The sequence below is a fragment of the Esox lucius genome, chromosome 8, assembly GCF_011004845.1.
Source record: "Esox lucius isolate fEsoLuc1 chromosome 8, fEsoLuc1.pri, whole genome shotgun sequence".
NCBI lineage: Eukaryota > Metazoa > Chordata > Actinopteri > Esociformes > Esocidae > Esox > Esox lucius.
In genome coordinates this window covers 903,437-922,235 of record NC_047576.1, presented here as the reverse complement: position 1 = coordinate 922,235, position 18,799 = coordinate 903,437, and the positions used below count along the sequence as shown (strand labels likewise).

Below are 18,799 nucleotides of genomic sequence, written 5' to 3'. Positions count from 1 at the left end.
AGTGAGGAGATGGTGCCTTGCTCTGCTTGCCATTTTTAGATGGGGTGATTGGTATCTATTCTCACTAGGTCCCCCCAGTGTAGGTGCTTGCATGGCAAAGCTCGGCAAGTGTAATTGTGACACTACTATCGGGGCTACCCACACAGATGTCAAGACGCCATAGTTCATTAGCTGCGCGCTCACAATTGGTACCAGGTTTCTGGTTCAAGCACTGAATACAACAAGAATTGGGATACCTTCTGTAAAGTGCATCCATCATGAAAAAATTCTGAAATGTAGTAAAATAAAAATGAACAAAATGAAACAGAAATATGTCTATGCGAAATTTGCATTGCGTATAGCTTACTTGACATAAAAAAGGCTACATTTAGACGATTACATTTCACTCTTCGATCTAAATGAATCACTTAATTGAAAATATCAAAGTATTAATTGGAACAAACACATGAATGAGCACGAAATTGTATCCTTAAAGCGTTCGTTTTGACCACGCGGAGTTACTGGGCGCCCTGGATACCAGAGGAAAGAGTAGCACTGCTATCCGCCCGAGCGGTAATGTACGTTGAGAGACGCGCTGGTTGTCACTGGTTACAAAACCAGGTGTTATTTGGCACAAACTGGACCGCTGCAACTATTTTCAGCAACGTGTAGGCTCGGGCTTTTAAATCGGGATGTGAAGTTGACCATTTAAGTAGGACATCCGCAAAATGAAGACACGGGTGGTATGTTTCTAAACTCTTTTGAAAAGAGGGAAGTTGTGGTAGAAATAGACAAAGCCTGCGGTTTAATGCTTATCCTAGTACCCTAGGTAGCTAACAGTTACTCGGCTATTCAAATATGTTCGGCTCTTATCTCTGTGACAATAGGTTGGATGATGGATTTAAAGATTATAATGTAAAGTGCCTATGTGTTGCTGCCATTGTTTTTTAATCATGAAGAGCCCATCTGTTGTTGTGAGTGGTGAGATGACAGAAAGAGATGAGATGGTGAGATGTTATTACAAATATACAAAATATGCTGTTTAGGCTTATTGTCATCTCATACATTTTTTGTAGACCTCAAAGATAGACCTAGTGAATTCTATTATTAAAAAGGCTATAGCCAATATAAGTAATTAAGATCGCGAACTACTGCAGATTTCTGTATATCTTTTTGAGTCACTTTTCTTAACAAACCGCCAGAATACATCATATTGCCTATTTTATTTTCTTCTCTATTATAGCGCAGTGCTGTTCTCGGTATTATCGTTATTACCATGGGTACCAGTCTTGTGGTTGTATACAACAACAGTTTCAACGTCACATCAGGGTTTCATTCGGGTGCTACAGCTACCGGACCGGCAGAGAAGCCCAGGAAAGCGCAGCCTAAAGCACGACCATCTACCCTAGAGGGATACACAGGAGTCATCAATCACAAGGTAAACAGTAGGTTACACTCATTCTCTAGGCTATCAGAATTCACTCTCAATATACAGTTCAATGGAAAACCAATGCTGTTCTATGCATCCTTTATTACAAAGGCTTGGAGGTAGGCATTAGTATTAAAGTCCATTTTCCCAAGCGCTGTTAACCAGCTTGTCATTAGAATGTTAAACCAGCCAACCCAGTGCCGTTGTGTTCCATACTGTATTTGATTCTGTGTCTTCTGAGTATATTTCTAATCAGTGGCTGTTGCCTGTCTTGGGCATCAGGCTCTTCAGAGGCTCATTGATTGCACTCATGATGATGTGTGTGTATAATACTGCTTATTTGTATTCTGCTGTCATTCGGGAAAAGCTGGCAGGCCAGCTCACAGATATCCCAGGTAGACTCCACTTCAAATGGCTCATTGATAAAGCTTCAGGGGATTTCCTTTGTACCACACCAACAGGGTGTTTGCTACTTCAAAAATGGTTTTCAGAACGTGTTTGATTCCCTGCTCCTTAGCAGTAATTTAATTAAATTGGCTCAAAATCAATGCAATTATAGCAGGTTGTGGATTATGGCAGAGTTTTGGCCATGGTCAGTTCTGATGGGTGTCAGTGTATTTAATACATATATTGAATAATGATGTACTAGGTTTCTAACTGCCCTGTGCTCCTTTCACTGGACTGTGCTGTGTTGTTGTTACCATGGGGATACAGTTAAATGTTGGGCCTGTGTGATTCTGCCAGCCCCCCACTGCCCATCCTTCACCAGTTGGGTTCTGTCTTTCTGACAGGGGGCTGATGTATAGGGAAATACCCCTCAATAGGGCAGAGCCTTAACAAGAACCTGAATTTTCTAGACCAGTGGTTCCCAACTCCAGTCCTCCATACCCCCAGTAGTATACATTGTTATTGTAGCCCGGCCATGCACAGGGGATTCAAATTGTTATAAGGCCCTCATTGACTTGAATCAGGCTCTCCTTGACTTGAATCAGGCTTTCCTTGACTTGAATCAGGCTTTCCTTGACTTGAATCAGGCTTTCCTTGACTTGAATGAGGCTCTCATTGAGTTGAATCAGGCACTAATTGAGTTATATCAGGCTCTCATTGTGTTGAATTAGGCTCTCATTAAATTGAATCAGGCTCTCATTGAGTTGAATCATGTGCTGGTATGTTGTCTGTCTTTAGCGTCCTGCTTGGCCTTATCAGTCCCTGCAAAAAAGCAACATCTTTAAATTCTCTGTGTAATGTACTACTCTTTCTCCAAATTCATAATTGATGCATCTGCCTGACATAAAATATTTAATGAGGAAAGAGCTTTAAAGGAAAAGCTTTCTCTCCATGAAGCTTCCAAAGCTCCAGAAGTATTCTTCAGCCAGAGCTAACCTATGACTTTATATCATATACGGTTGCTTTATTTTACGAGCTCAGCCTACTTTGTATTTCTCATGCTCTCAGAGCTATGACGAAGACAACACATTGTTGACCTTAACGTGAATCAAAAGGCTCATGATGTGTTTCGGTAACTAAGTACTCCCTGTAAGAGAAAGCTCTTGCTTCTAAAGCTCCCGCCCGTGGAAAAATCAAGCAGCGTGTCAATTCAAAATATCAAATGAATACAGGGATACTGACTGTGCATGAATTCATAACCGTGTCTGTTTGAGATGGCCTCTCGCCTTTGAACACACACACACCCACATGATCCAACAAATGCACAATCACGCAGACACAGACACACACACACATACCGCACAAACCCCCATCCCCAACACACACACCCACCCACCCCCATCCCTATACTTTTTTTTGTTGCTGTTCCTGAGAAAGAGATGGCCCAGTGGACTCATCAGTATTGTATATGTTGGTTCTGTTAAGGCTTATCAGAATGCAGGGCCAGAGATAGTGCTGCTCTGCCTGCCTCGCCAGCTCCTTCAGAGTAGCAGAGTAACGGAAGCAGTGAGCCAGTGTGAAAGGACACTGTGTCACTCAGGTGGAGCTGGACAGGAGAGGTTACAAGACTGGCTTTTGAAAACCAGATTACTGTAATGTCAGGAGCCTGCCTGTTCACTGCTGTTGAATGATTACACGCTTCAGAGAGGGCTGTGACAGGAATGTACATGTCTACGCTCTTTGTTCTTATCCGGAGCAATGTTTTCCAGAGATGCTGCAGCAGTGTCGACTCCATGTTCAGCTAACCATCTGAGGATATGTGAGGTTTCCTTTCAAAGTCTTTTTCTAGTCTTTTCAGGTCCCCATCTTAGGTTACGGTGCCTGGTGTTCAGTAGATATTGAACCATCTTTCCTCCAGCCTTCCCCTGTCATTGTTTGTACGGCTGGCTGAGTGACGTTTCCAACCATGGACCACTGTGGCTCAGGTCTTCACTCTGCTGTAGTGACTGAACTCTAGCTTCCATTAAATCCATGACTATCTCAACTCGAAGCTCTTTGAGCCTGGCATCAATCTACAGACATTCCAGGGAGAGTTTGAATCGGTTTCTTCTGCAGGGCTTCTTGATCATTCAGAAACGTGAGCGTGTCACACGCGCACCCCCAAACCCCAAATTCTCCACAACACACCCCAACCATTCAGAGCAATATATACAGACTGTGTGGTCTAAATGTGCCCTTGTCTACACCTGCGTTGCACCAGCGGCCCCCAGGGGAAAAGCCGGCAGGTGCTGGAACATTCTGGAGGCAGGCTGGACCATCTCAGCCCTGCACAGCTGTCTCCCATCATGACCTTGTAAAGGGCTTCGATCCGAGGCAGAATAGGAAGATTAAGAAGAACCAGAAGCTGCAGAAGGCAGGAGAAGGAAGAGTTTGATTTCACACCTCACAGCCCTGATGCTACTCCCCTATTGCCCCAGAATATGAGGAAGACAGCTGCCCCAAACCACCTCTGTGAGGCGTCCAAACGGTGACGCAGCCTCCCTTCCTTTGGTTTTTGGGGTTCTCCTCAATTCTTTCTGTTGTTTTGTGAAACACTACTGATGCGTCCATTTCCTGTGTCTCTCCTTGTTGCAATGTGCAGCATATTATATTATACATATTATAAGAAATAGATGGCGTGGTAAATTTTGTAAAAATATTTTTGGGGAGTTGTTTTGGCTCTTTAGTACTACCTTGAAAACTATTGGCTGAAATGATACAAAAGCTCTGGAGGATCTGTTTAGTAGTGTATGTTGTAGATTTGACTGAGCTGGGTGGTGATGGTGTATCTGAGAGCCCCCCAACCAATCTTCTCCCTGCTCTGAGGCTGAAAACGACCCCACATTCATCATTGAGAGTATAAAGGCCCACATCCTACATGCTACACACGCATATTGGTTTGCTCAGTAGCCAATCAAAGCTAACCTTTTCTACTTTTACACCTGAATGCACTCCTTTCAAGTTTCAACAAAGCTTTTGTGGTTTGCGATGATAAGATGTACAGTCCCCTGATAATTCCCTTAGTGTCCATGTTAGTGGCCGTTACTTCACCTATTTGAGCAGGACAAATTTATAGCAGTAGTTTAAAATAGGGGTGCCAAACAAATTTTTCCCAGAGTCTCTACCTGTCTCTGTTTGTCTCTGTCTGTCTCTGTTTGTCTCTGACTGTCTCTGTTTGTCTCTGCCTGTCTCTGTCTGTCTCTGACTGTCTCTGTTTGTCTCTGTCTGTCTCTGCCTGTCTCTACTTGTCTCTGCCTGTCTCTGTCTGTCTCTGCCTGTCTCTGCCTGTCTCTGTCTGTCTCTACTTGTCTCTGTCTGTCTCTGTTTGTCTCTGACTGTCTCTGTTTGTCTCTGCCTGTCTCTGCCTGTCTCTGTCTGTCTCTGTCTGTCTCTACCTGTCTCTGTCTGTCTCTACTTGTCTCTGCCTGTCTCTGTCTGTCTCTGCCTGTCTTTGTTTCTGTCTGTCTCTGTTTGTCTCTGTCTGTCTCTGCCTGTCTCTGTCTGTCTCTACTTGTCTCTGCTTGTCTCTGTCTGTCTCTGTTTGTCTCTGTCTGTCTCTGCCTGTCTCTGCCTGTCTCTGTCTGTCTCTGTCTGTCTCTGCCTGTCTATGTTTCTGTCTGTCTCTGTTTGTCTCTGTCTGTCTCTGCCTGTCTCTGTCTGTCTCTGCCTGTCTCTGTCTGTCTCTATTTGTCTCTGTCTGTCTCTACTTGTCTCTGTCTGTCTCTGTCCTTCAAGGGAACACACACACACAGATAGACACACAGATAGACACCCACACACACACACAAACACACACACTGACACACAGATACACTAGACTACAGTTAGTTGCACATCCTGCCTCCATCCTATGACTTGCTCCTCCCTCCTCTCCTCGTGTCTCCTCCTCCAACCCTTCGCCTCTTCCTCCTCCTCCCTCCTCCAGTCCTTGTTTTCTTCCTCCTCCACTAACCCTTCTCCTCTTCGCACTCCTCCTCTGTCATCTCTCCTCCATCCTTTTACCACCACTCCACCCCCTTTCCCACCCTCCGACTCCTCCACCCCTTCTTTATCTTCCCCCCCACCTCGTCTTCCTCCTCCACCCCACCTCGTCTTCCTCCTCCACCCCACCTCGTCTTCCTCCTCCACCCCTTCTTTATCTTCCCCCCCACCTCGTCTTCCTCCTCCACCCCACCTCGTCTTCCTCCTCCACCCCACCTCATCTTCCTCCTCCACCCCACCTCGTCTTCCTCCTCCACCCCTTCTTTATCTTCCACCCCACCTCGTCTTCCTCCTCCACCCCAGCTCGTCTTCCTCCTCCACCCCAGCTCGTCTTCCTCCTCCACCCCAGCTCGTCTTCCTCCTCCACCCCACCTCGTCTTCCTCCTCCACCCCACCTCGTCTTCCTCCTCCCCCCCACCTCGTCTTCCTCCTCCACCCCAGCTCGTCTTCCTCCTCCACCCCACCTCGTCTTCCTCCTCCACCCCAGCTCGTCTTCCTCCTCCACCCCACCTCGTCTTCCTCCTCCACCCCACCTCGTCTTCCTCCTCCACCCCAGCTCGTCTTCCTCCTCCACCCCACCTCGTCTTCCTCCTCCACCCCACCTCGTCTTCCTCCTCCACCCCACCTCGTCTTCCTCCTCCACCCCACCTCGTCTTCCTCCTCCACCCCTACTCTAAAGCTTTGCTGATTCCTCTAAAAGAGATGTTGACCTTTAAAGAGTAGTGAGTTGCATCAGTCTGCACTGGCCTTTCACATGATAACCAAAAAAACTGGAATCTTTCTGCAAATCTCCCTGCTAACGTGTGTGTGAGTGTGTGTTCATGCTTGCGTGTGTGTGTGTGTGTGTGTGTGCATGCTTGTGTGTGTTTGTGTGAGGGTGTGTGTGTGTGTGTGCATGCTTGTGTGTGTGTGTGTGTGAGGGTGTGTGTGTGTGTGCATGCTTGCGTGTGTGTGTGAGCATGCTTGTGTGTGTGTGTGAGGGTGTGCTAAATCGTTATTCCAATGCTGAAATCCACCCCTTTGCTTTTAAAACAGAACTAAGGAGGAAAATGTAGATAACCAAGACAAAAAATCTGAAGTGCATAAATTACTTCTTTGTGAGACTACAAATCCCAGCTGTATAGAAAACCAGACAAAGGCTCCAGAATCCTTTTCAAAAACAAGTACCCATAGAAAGACAATCCATGCCTCCCTGCCTAACATCAATGTTATATCTTTACCACATAGTCTGTTGGACTGAAGAGAAGCTGGCTAGATCAGACGTCATAGTCTGGGTGTCATTGACAGAAGGAGCTCATTATTATGAGTTGTCCTGCTGCCATCTGTCCTTCTCTAGGATCCAAGTCCTAATTAATCAAAGCTACTACCTACTTTCTAAGAGATATACTGACATGATGAGAACCTGGAAAAGAGCTGATCATCGTCTCGTAGGAGGCAGTTCCATTTTGTATACAAGCTGAAATTTTGGGTATTTAGCAGATTCTGATTAAATTTAATAATCAAACATTTTAGAAAATATCACAGAGCAGGCCTTGAAAACGATGTTTTCTCCACCAATGCCTGACTCTCTCATTATCTACAGTACCCCCACCCATCGTGAAAACAAAACTTTAGAAAGTCTAAATCTGTGTCAGTTTGTGAAAAGATTCATGTGTTCAAACTGTCAGGAGGAATTTCTGTGTAATGAGAATTCTGATGCTCTTATCATTAAAAACATCCACAATAGTAACTCTGAGCTTGGACTGTATTTTCACAACATAAGCTACGGTATTAAGTTAGAAAAAACAACTGCATTCATTTTTAAAATATCAGTATCTTAAAGGGAAATTGTGCTCAAACATTTAAGGTTGGCAAATGTTTCAAATATGTTTCAAATGTTACAAATACAGAAGGACCAGTTGTGTTCCATTGTATTTACTCCACTCATTTTATTATTTTATTCAACATCAAACAGACTCTTCTTGCTTTTTATTTGAATGATCTTTCTCTGGTGAAGTGAAATATTCACAGATAATACACTTCAGCCCTTCATATGCGTGGACTCTTCCAGATCTGCTATGTCCTCGGATGTGTGAGGCTGTACTCATTCATCATGAAGGATGGGCTTTGTCTGTCTGGACTCACAAGTCACTCTGTTGTTTCTGAAATATCATGTATGCATATAACATCTACTTCAACTCGTGTTTACAAGAGTGAACAGACACAAGGTGTCTGGTTAGGGAGGAGGTGTAGTAATCCTCAATAGATTAGATTAGATTCAACTTCATTGTCATTGAACATGTACAAATACAGTACAACTAAATGCAGTTAGCATCTGGCCAGAAGTGCAAATAGAAGAGGGCAGAACATTTACAAGTATAGGGGGCATCTGAACAGTCCGTGTCTGTACTACAAAGGGGAACCTTTTCCACAATGCATGTGACAGCATAAACTGATTTCCAGAACTTGCAAACTGGAAAACAGACTGCTTTCCGTCCAGGGTGCCGTGTATTAGCCCTTTCAGAAAGCTAGCCAGCTAGAGAGAAAGAAAAATAGAAGTTGAATAGATGGGGTTCTTCTCAAAGCAATCATGGTCCTGTCTTCCCCTGGGGGACAATGGCTCTGCCATGTTTGGTTGTAACTGACTGGGTTGGAGCTGTACTAGTAACTGGGAGTTGTGCTCCCATTTATCCCATTTTTTAGCTCTATTAATCGTAGCTCATCTACTCCACATTAGAGTTATGTCAAGTGGGAATCTGCTCCACCACCATGCTAGCTCTGGGAACGTCTCAAATGGGATTATATTCCCTACATAGTGTGGCCCCGGGACAAAGGTAGTGCACTTTTTGAGGAAAGAGTGCCATTTGTGACATACAGTTTTAATGCAATATGCATCCATTCTGTTTATGAATGATTGATTCCACAGATGGTTGCATTAGTCATGTTCATGCTGCCTAGTTACTTAGGACTGAAATAATGAAACAAATCTGAAATATTTTGAAATGCATAGACCTACAGTATTAACGTTCCTTTCCCATTCATGCAGATATCTTTTGTTGGATTTCGAGGCTTCAAATAGATAGTAATTATGTAACGATGCAGGATGGAGGCAGGACACGGAGGATGTAGGACATTTAATGAAGAAACTAAAATATGACGAACCTACACCAAAGAAACAATGTTACATATGTTGTAAACCACAACACAGACCCACCACACACAATGGGGCAGCAGGAACTAACACAGGGTCAGAGAACAGGGAAGCCGGGGTGGCCAATAACCAACTAACACAGGGTCAGAGAACAGGGAGGCCGGGGTGGCCAATAACCAACTAACACAGGGTCAGAGAACAGGGAAGCCGGGGTGGCCAATAACCAACTAACACAGGGTCAGAGAACAGGGAAGCCGGGGTGGCCAATAACCAACTAACACAGGGTCAGAGAACAGGGAAGCCGGGGTGGCCAATAACCAACTAACACAGGGTCAGAGAACAGGGAAGCCGGGGTGGCCAATAACCAACTAACACAGGGTCAGAGAACAGGGAAGTCGGGGTGGCCAATAACCAACTAACACAGGGTCAGAGAACAGGGAAGCCGGGGTGGCCAATAACCAACTAACACAGGGTCAGAGAACAGGGAGGCCGGGGTGGCCAATAACCAACTAACACAGGGTCAGAGAACAGGGAAGCCGGGGTGGCCAATAACCAACTAACACAGGGTCAGAGAACAGGGAAGCCGGGGTGGCCAATAACCAACTAACACAGGGTCAGAGAACAGGGAAGCCGGGGTGGCCAATAACCAACTAACACAGGGTCAGAGAACAGGGAAGCCGGGGTGGCCAATAATCAACTAACACAGGGTCAGAGAACAGGGAAGCGGCGGTGGCCAATAACCAACTAACACAGGGTCAGAGAACAGGGAAGCCGGGGTGGCCAATAACCAACTAACACAGGGTCAGAGAACAGGGAAGCCGGGGTGGCCAATAATCAACTAACACAGGGTCAGAGAACAGGGAAGCCGGGGTGGCCAATAACCAACTAACACAGGGTCAGAGAACAGGGAAGCCGGGGTGGCCAATAACCAACTAACACAGGGTCAGAGAACAGGGAAGCCGGGGTGGCCAATAACCAACTAACACAGGGTCAGAGAACAGGGAAGCCGGGGTGGCCAATAATCAACTAACACAGGGTCAGAGAACAGGGAAGCCGGGGTGGCCAATAACCAACTAACACAGGGTCAGAGAACAGGGAAGCCGGGGTGGCCAATAACCAACTAACACAGGGTCAGAGAACAGGGAAGCCGGGGTGGCCAATAACCAACTAACACAGGGTCAGAGAACAGGGAAGCCGGGGTGGCCAATAATCAACTAACACAGGGTCAGAGAACAGGGAAGCGGCGGTGGCCAATAACCAACTAACACAGGGTCAGAGAACAGGGAAGCCGGGGTGGCCAATAATCAACTAACACAGGGTCAGAGAACAGGGAAGCCGGGGTGGCCAATAACCAACTAACACAGGGTCAGAGAACAGGGAAGCCGGGGTGGCCAATAATCAACTAACACAGGGTCAGAGAACAGGGAAGCCGGGGTGGCCAATAACCAACTAACACAGGGTCAGAGAACAGGGAAGCCGGGGTGGCCAATAACCAACTAACACAGGGTCAGAGAACAGGGAGGCCGGGGTGGCCAATAACCAACTAACACAGGGTCAGAGAACAGGGAGGCCGGGGTGGCCAATAACCAACTAACACAGGTGTCCATGATGAAGTGAGGGAGAGAGGGCGTTGGATTAACGTGACAAATGAGGAACCTGCTTATTCTGTATTGAAAATCCTTGTGGATAAGGTTTGTCTCTTATTAAAGGATTCCCATTTTCTTTGTTTTTTTAAATGTGATTGATAATTGATAAGTCCTTGCTATTTCCCCATAGAGCCAATGACCTGACAAGCTCATGTAATCTTCCTGTCAACATTTTTTTATTACAAATACTGGGGGAATGTCCCCGGTTCTCCAGGCCACAAAAGGGATCCAGTAATAAAATTGTTTATTATTGCTCTGGGTTCAATGTAAGCATTTTGCTACACTAATGATATTCCTGAGAATTCCAGTGCTCTGATCATTAAAAATATCCACATCAGTAATTAAAAACTTAGCCTGTGTATTTCCCAACATAGGCTACTGCATTACATTATATTAGAAGAAACCTCAGTAATTGTTAGGCGAGGCTGAGCTAAATCTCTAGTACACAATATCAGTTTCTTGTTTGCATACAGAGATATAGGGAATACAGGTATAGTGAATGTCTCTGAAGAAGCTCAGAAAACCATCAGTACTTATAGAGTAAACAGGTGTGGTGAGATACTGCACAGCTCTTATGTCAACAATACATGTACCCCTTTGTTCTATCCATTCCTAGGTTTTACCCAAAGGACACATTACCCCTCCTTTTCCCAGGAGACTAACCACCATATTCAGTTGAAGTTGAAGAAATAAAGTTGCAGTGGAAAGAGTGGGAAACCAGTTACCAGGAAGAACTACCTGCCAACAGAGAACAGACTGAAACCAACCAGCATCAACTATCACTCTGACATCATTGTCTTTATTACATTGTTCCGCTTTAAGAGATAAAAATAATAGTGTTTCTTCTGTCATTATGAGGGTATATTCCATGCCTTTTGAAGAGGAATAGTGTTTCTGTTGTCATTAGGAGGGTATGTTCCATGTCTTTATGAAGAAGAATAGTGTTTCTGTTGTCATTAGGAGGGTATATTCCATGGGTTAGGGTTAGGAGGGTATATTCCATGTCTTTATGTCTCCTAGCAGGATGTCTGGAAATGGACGATACATCCATACTATTCCCAAGAAAAAGTGTTAGTCGGAACCCTGGAAATAAAATTTCCCAACCTGTGATTCATGTCCCCCGAACCTGGAGCCCTAATTCAGACACGTCTGAACGGTCAAGAGGTCTGGGCTGCTAAGACCTAATTATGTCCCAGGCTTTGGGTCATCTGCATATTAATCTATGTGGAAAAAGAGAGATTACAGATGGAAACTGTAGAGTGGGAACAGGAGGCAGTGAAGTTGCTAATCTCACCTGTTTGCAGTGTATCTACAGTATGTGCATGTACAGACACACTGGACCCGAGTCATGCATGACGCTCAGAGAACTGCTCTGAATGCCAACAGACCTCTCTGCATTAAGCCTTAGAATAATTCAGGGGACGGTCTCAAGGCCTTTACTGTTATAGATGGCTGCCCTTGTGTCTGGCCTTCGACGCTGTGCTGTAGCAGGTATCGACTGTCTTGTTAGATTTTTGGGAGTGCAGTTTGGCTCCTGGCTGGGAGATCTGAAGGATCTTCTCCTTTTGTGTGTCTATGGACCTCGATGTCAGGGAGGATTCACACTTTTACTTTGTTGAAGTCGTCGGTAGATACTTTGCCGGAGTAAGAGATTTATTATTCTAAAGAATGATAATGATTTGTGTGACCCCTTTAAAAGGGATTGATTTCAGAAAACTTGAGACCTTCATGCTTCTTTATCTTTTTCCTTTGTGGTGATAAAGTGAGCTAGTGTAATGTTTTGCTGAACCAGGAAGTATTTTCCTGTACACATACATATTGTTACTGTTATTTTACCAGGTCAGTATGCAAAGAACAAATTCTTATTTACAACAACGACCTGGGAGCAATGAGGTTTAACTTGTTAGGAACAGAACCACAGGCCCAACATTGCTGACACCTGGGCTACCCTGCTGAGCACTTCTGCTCTAGGAGGGGAGGGCATTTTCCTTCTGACAACCACAAGCTTGCAGGGGCCCAACCTGCCACTAGGAGTTGCTAGAGTGTGCCAAGACAAGGCAGCACTGGAGCTAACTTGCTCGGCCCTCTGCAGGTCCCCTGGGCACTGCCAGTACGCTGCATAAGACAAACAGTTCAGAGGGCCATTTCTAAATATCTGACAACCTGTAACATTCACTCTCACTGTACTGTCTTTGACATTTGACCTTTGCCCCCAGCCGCTGCGGATGCACTGCAACTGTTGCGCCCTGGTAACCAGCTCGGGTCACCTGATCGGCAGCAACCGCGGGGATGAAATAGATCGCACCGAGTGCGTCATCCGCATGAACGACGCCCCAACCAGTAATGGCTTCCGGAAGGATGTGGGTCAGCGGACCAGTCTGCGCGTCATCGCCCACTCCAGCCTGCAGAGGGTGCTGCGGAGTCGGCAGGAGCTGCTCAACACCAGCCAGGACTCAGTCTTCCTCTTTTGGGGGCCGAGCAGTTGCATGCGGCGCGACGGCAAAGGCCTGGTCTTCAACAACCTGCGTCTGGTTAACCAGCTGTTGCCTCAGCTCAGGGTCTATGTCATCCCACGCCTCAAGATGCTGCAGTTTGATGAGCTCTTCAAGAAGGAAACGGGGAAAGACAGGTGCGGATTTGACATTTTGACTCCTCAGTCAATTCATCAGTGAAGCAATGTTGTTTTGGCATGTCTGTTTTTGACATCTGTCTATATTTCCCAATTCTGTTCATGGAGGAAATCTTAAAAAATGCAGTCAGTGTGTTTAAAGACCAGTTGAGGCAGGATATTCCCGGAAAAGCTGAGGGCATTGTGTTCAGTGCTCTCCAGACTGAACATTCTAATGTATAAGCTGCTGAGCATTTTTGACGCTCATGACAAAAGAATGAGCCAAAAACCCCACAACCACCCAACCACTTGCAGTATCATTAATGGGATTTAGTTCAAAGCACTCTGACTACACTGTATGTTAGGACATAAGAGGATTAACAGTAGAGCAAGGGGCTATGTCCCATTAAAACAGGACATAGAGCTCCAGTGGGCTTCTACGACATTAAGTACAGTAACTCTGTCCCCAATAAAATGCTGGATCATGTTGTCAATGGACAAAGTAGAACAAGAAACAAGAGGTTGTGCAATAACGTTAATAGAATCCAAGGTCAACTGCCAATTTCCCATTACCACAGCATGACAGATACAGGAATAAGTAATTTCTCAAGGCTGACACAACAGATACGTTTTCACGGCCTGTTTTGTATCTGCTAAACTCTCTAAACACTCCAGCAAACTGCAGTTAGGATTGTGAGTCAGCCGGCCTGCAGTAACTTACAAACGTATGTATTCATGTTATGGAGCGCTAACCAGACGCCGGCCTGCAGTAACTTACAAACGTATGTATTCATGTAATGGAGCGCTAACCAGACGCCGGCCTGCAGTAACTTATAAACGTATATATTCATGTTATGGAGCGCTAACCAGACGCCGGCCTGCAGTAACTTACAAACGTATGTATTCATGTTATGGAGCGCTAACCAGACGCCGGCCTGCAGTAACTTACAAACGAATGTATTCATGTAATGGAGCGCTAACCAGACGCCGGCCTGCAGTAACTTACAAACGTATATATTCATGTTATGGAGCGCTAACCAGATGCCGGCCTGCTAATTGTTAATAGATGCGGACTGATTAGCAGCTAGCAATACAATTTAGCCATGTGTCAGGACATCCAGCAGCTACATGACAGTTACAAATACTAGCATGCTTCAAGGTAATTAGTGTCTTCATTAACTGGTGACAGGAATTGACAGGACTACTGCGCTGCCTCCCCAGATGACGCCACTGAGCCAAAGCAGGGAGCAGAAACCAATTACAGGTCCTACCAGACTTTCCCTGGCACCCTCTATGTGCCGCCTGGCAGAGGCTGGCAATAGTAAACAAGATGATCCCTGACAGGAGGTGCATGGTTGCCAGCTGGGATATCCCCCAGTGCCCAGTGAGTAGTTGGTAGGGGTTGGCAGGACCAACCCGGACAGACTGGTCTTGGCTGCAGCTCCGTTTTACAGGAAGCGCTGTTGTGTTTCATCAGCCTTGAGATGGTCACATCATGTACATCAGCAATACAGTGATTCAGTGGTAGTATGTGCGGAACATATATATTATTTATGAATGGGTACCGGGAACTGAAAGAGTTGTGAAATTCACATGATCACCACAGTTAATGAACCCATGTTCTGACAAGGTCTTCCAGCATAAAGCTTTGACCTACTACAGCAGCCGTGTTGGTCTGTTAACCTTCTACATTGGTTATGTTGGTCTGTTGACCTACTACAGCAGCTACAGTGGGGAGAACAAGTATTTGATACACTGCCAATTTTGCAGGTTTTCCTACTTACAAAGCATGTAGAGGTCTGTAATTTTTTATCCAGAAAATCACATTGTATGATTTTTAAATAATTAATTTGCATTTTATTGCATGACATAAGTATTTGATCACCTACCAACCAGTAAGAATTCCGGCTCTCACAGACCTGTTAGTTTTTCTTTAAGAAGCCCTCCTGTTCTCCACTCATTACCTGTATTAACTGCACCTGTTTGAACTCGTTACCTGTATAAAAGCCACCTGTCCACACACTCAATTAAACAGACGCCAACCTCGCCACAATGGCCAAGACCAGAGAGTTGTGTAAGGACATCAGGGATAAAATTGTAGACCTGCACAAGGCTGGGATGGGCTACAGGACAATAGGTAAGCAGCTTGGTGAGAAGGCAACAACTGTTGGCAGGTCTGGATAAGGTCTGTATGGAGGAGTGGGCCAAAATCCCTGCTGCAGTGTGTGCAAACCTGGTCAAGAACTACAGGAAATTGCAAACAAAGGTTTCTGTACCAAATATTAAGTTCTGCTTTTCTGATGTATCAAATACTTATGTCATGCAATAAAAAGCAAATTAATTACTTAAAAATCATGCAATGTGATTTTTCTGGATTTTCGTTTGAAATTCCGTCACTCACAGATTACAGACTTCTACATGCTTTGTAAGTGGGAAAACCTGCTAAATCGGCAGTGTATCAAATACATGTTCTCCCCACTGTATGTTGGTCTGTTAACCTTCTACATCAGCTATGGGTTAGGGTTACGTTATTCATTTGTATCTCCAGCACAATGTTTCACCATGTTTTGTCACTTACCGTGTTTGTCATTTCCAGCCGGTAGAAACCTATTGGTCCAATAAAAATTCACTATGGCTCAAAATTTGGCATGGGTATGAATACTTTTGGGCTTAACTGTATATTACCCGTGGAATGTGTAGATGTGCAATGAAGGCAAATGCAGTACAAATGGCAATACTAAATGTGCAATAAGGCAAATAGAAAAGGGCAGACAAGTATTAGGTATAGTGTGTAACAAAATGCGTGTGTAACAACTGTTAAAAAAAATGCAGGCACAATGGCAATTCTAAATGTGCAAAGAGGCAAGTTGAATGTGAAGGTGCATGTGCAACTGAAATGCAGGGATAGCAGTGGTGAGGTTCCTGAGGTAGACACGTACCTGTAACAACTGAAAACTTCCATTATCAGGCACAACAAGGCAGTGTCAGAGTAGTACAAAGGGAGTAGTGCCCCAAGGTCCCAGAGAGGCGGGGGGGGGGGGGGGGGGGGGGGGGGGGGGGGGGGGGGGGTGTAAGTGATGGGTCCCAGAGTTCTCTGGGTCACAGAGTTAAGCAGGGTTTTGGTAGATGGGAAGAAACTCTTCCTGAGCCTGCTGGTGCGAGAACAAAGAGACTTGTGTCATATTCATAGCAGGCACAACACAAAGACCATAGATGATGTAGTGTAGGGTCTACCCAGCAACAAATGCCAATTTCAGAATACAACATATTGTCTATCTTTTCCAGTGATAAATGTATGGATGAGATGGTGGTATGCAAAACAGGTTAACTTTGAGCACCTTTATTTCTTTAATATTTTTGAATTCAGGTCTAAAAGGTCATGTTATAAAAACTTCTCCATTGGGCAAATAGGTAGAATGTATGTGGAAGGTTTTGTTTAAATCAATGTGTTGTTTTGTACAAAGTTAATTTAAGTCCATTGAGTTATGCAACACATCATGATAAAACTGTCTTCTGCTGTCATCCAGGAAGAGCTCTAACTCGTGGTTGAGTACAGGCTGGTTCACCATGGCTGTAGCCCTGGAGCTGTGTGACCGTGTTAATGTCTATGGCATGGTGTCTCCAGACTTCTGCAGGTGGGTGGTGTTCTGCCAGGCCTTGGGTCAGTCCGACCAAAAATTATCATAAGCAAATATTATTATTATTATTTTTGTTATGAATATGGTCATTTATTACTATTATGGTTCTAACAAATGAAATGTACCTGCTGTCCTGAATATGCCAACTGTGCATCTTAAAGGGAGATCACCCATGTTTTTTTTTTTTACCCTTTTTGTTGTTTCATTGTTTCATTACAGAGTTTTTTTTTGTCATGTTTGGTGCTGACTTGTCATTGACTATAATGCAATATGATAATGAGACATCATTATCAGATTAAATGATCCAAAACATTCTAATACAATTCATATGACATCAAAATGCCTTTCTGGATCATGTTCATGCACTGAATATTGGAAATAACACATAACTAGTCCAGTGAATCTGTATTTGCATATTTGTTTGTAAACAGCATCATTTAAACATGGATTAATGGCACTGTGGGAAAAACAACAGTGTATCCCAAGATATTATCCAACATAAGCTCATTCACAGCAACCATATTTAAGTGACAACACATTTTCATTATAACAAAACAAAATAATTACCAACAATTTGCTGAGGAATACAAACCAAACAAGAGTAAAAAAATGAGGGAAACTGAATACGTTTGTGAACTTCCCCTTTAAAAATAGAGAGTTCTAACAGCAACAGAGACAGAATGTGGTGGATTCCAGCAGCAGTAGATATGAAGCTGGTACCCATGGGACCAAATCAAATGTCTGTGGTGTGTGAATGATTCATGCTGGCTCAAAAGCCTCAGAGGCCTGAGCCTACTGGTCTAGGACTGTCAATACTATCACAGGGATAGGGCCAGCTTTGATGAGCACAATTCTCTCCAGCTAACAATTCTTTTTTATATCTCTCCCTCCCCCTCTCTCTCCTCTGTATCTCTCTTCCTCTCTTCTCACCTCCCCTTTTCAGGGCTCCCTCCCAACTCTCTGTTCCATATCATTATTATGAACCGTCTGGGCCTGACGAGTGCTCCATGTATCTCTCCCATGAGCACAGCCAGCACGGCAGCCACCACCGTTTCATCACGGAGAAGACAGTGTTCGCCAGCTGGGCCCGGACGTTTGACATCCACTTCTACCAGCCAGACTGGAGCCCGTCAGCCAATGAAAACAGCTCACACACACTGGCTTCAGCAGGTTCCTGAAAACAGGCAGAGAGACAGACAGACAGAAACAGACAGAAACAGACAGACAGGTCCCAATGACCTGGGGAGGACCTGACGTTTTCTCACTTCTCATCTCCCCCTCTCCCTTTATCGGAGTGTGGGGGAGGAATGCAACAGTTCAAGAATCAGACATTAAGGAAGTGGCAGCGCACAGCCATTAGGATGAGTCTGGAGGATGTGTTAATGTGTTTATTGTTTCAGTTTCATAATGGAACCATTCATTAGAGCTGTCAACAAATGCATTTTGTTACTGTTTTATACTTTAAAAGATTGTATGGATTTGAGAGATCACATTCATACATTACTGCCTGTTGTTTGACTGTATAGTTTTCATGTATTTTTTCTGGTTTTGGAGTTGGGGGTCCACATTAAAGCCTACTGGCACTGTTTATATTGGACAGAAATACAGAGTTATTGTATTACAAGCAGACAGAGGGTGGAACTAGAAAAGGCCAAGGATCACCCTGTTTCACAAAGCCCTGAGATGTTCATGGTACATCAATAGTTAATGGCTGGTACAAATTAGCCTGATCAATTGTTGGGTGTTAACTCTTTGAACCCAACACAGCAGGTTCTATTCAAGCCACTTCGGTTTGCCCAGAGCAGGTTGATTCACAGCGGGGGAGCCCCTCAGCCAGTCACCTGGTCACTCCTCACAGATGATAGTCTTTTAGAATTCCACCACAGGCCCGCCTGCGGCCCTCCTTTCTACAGGCCTCCATTGACAGAATATTGACTTGCCTCTCGCTCTGCTGTTCATTTT

The 18,799-nt window shown here is 44.8% G+C and overlaps 1 protein-coding gene across 2 annotated transcripts; it reads left to right on the top strand.

Moving 5' to 3' along the window:
* The first annotated feature begins 493 nt into the window (after window positions 1–493).
* st6galnac5b (ST6 (alpha-N-acetyl-neuraminyl-2,3-beta-galactosyl-1,3)-N-acetylgalactosaminide alpha-2,6-sialyltransferase 5b) lies at window positions 494–18,425 on the top strand. 2 transcript variants are annotated; one of them, XM_010900654.3, is made up of 5 exons: window positions 494–722; window positions 1,223–1,417; window positions 12,808–13,220; window positions 16,727–16,834; window positions 17,781–18,425. In XM_010900654.3, exons 1-5 carry the CDS (start codon window positions 708–710, stop codon window positions 18,013–18,015), a joined length of 966 nt encoding a protein of 321 aa, XP_010898956.1. In that variant the 5' UTR covers window positions 494–707; the 3' UTR covers window positions 18,016–18,425. The 2 variants fall into 2 exon arrangements, with proteins under 2 accessions (XP_010898956.1, XP_019904316.1); XM_020048757.2 differs by lacking the exon at window positions 494–722 and adding an exon at window positions 758–986.
* The last annotated feature ends 374 nt before the right edge of the window (window positions 18,426–18,799 follow it).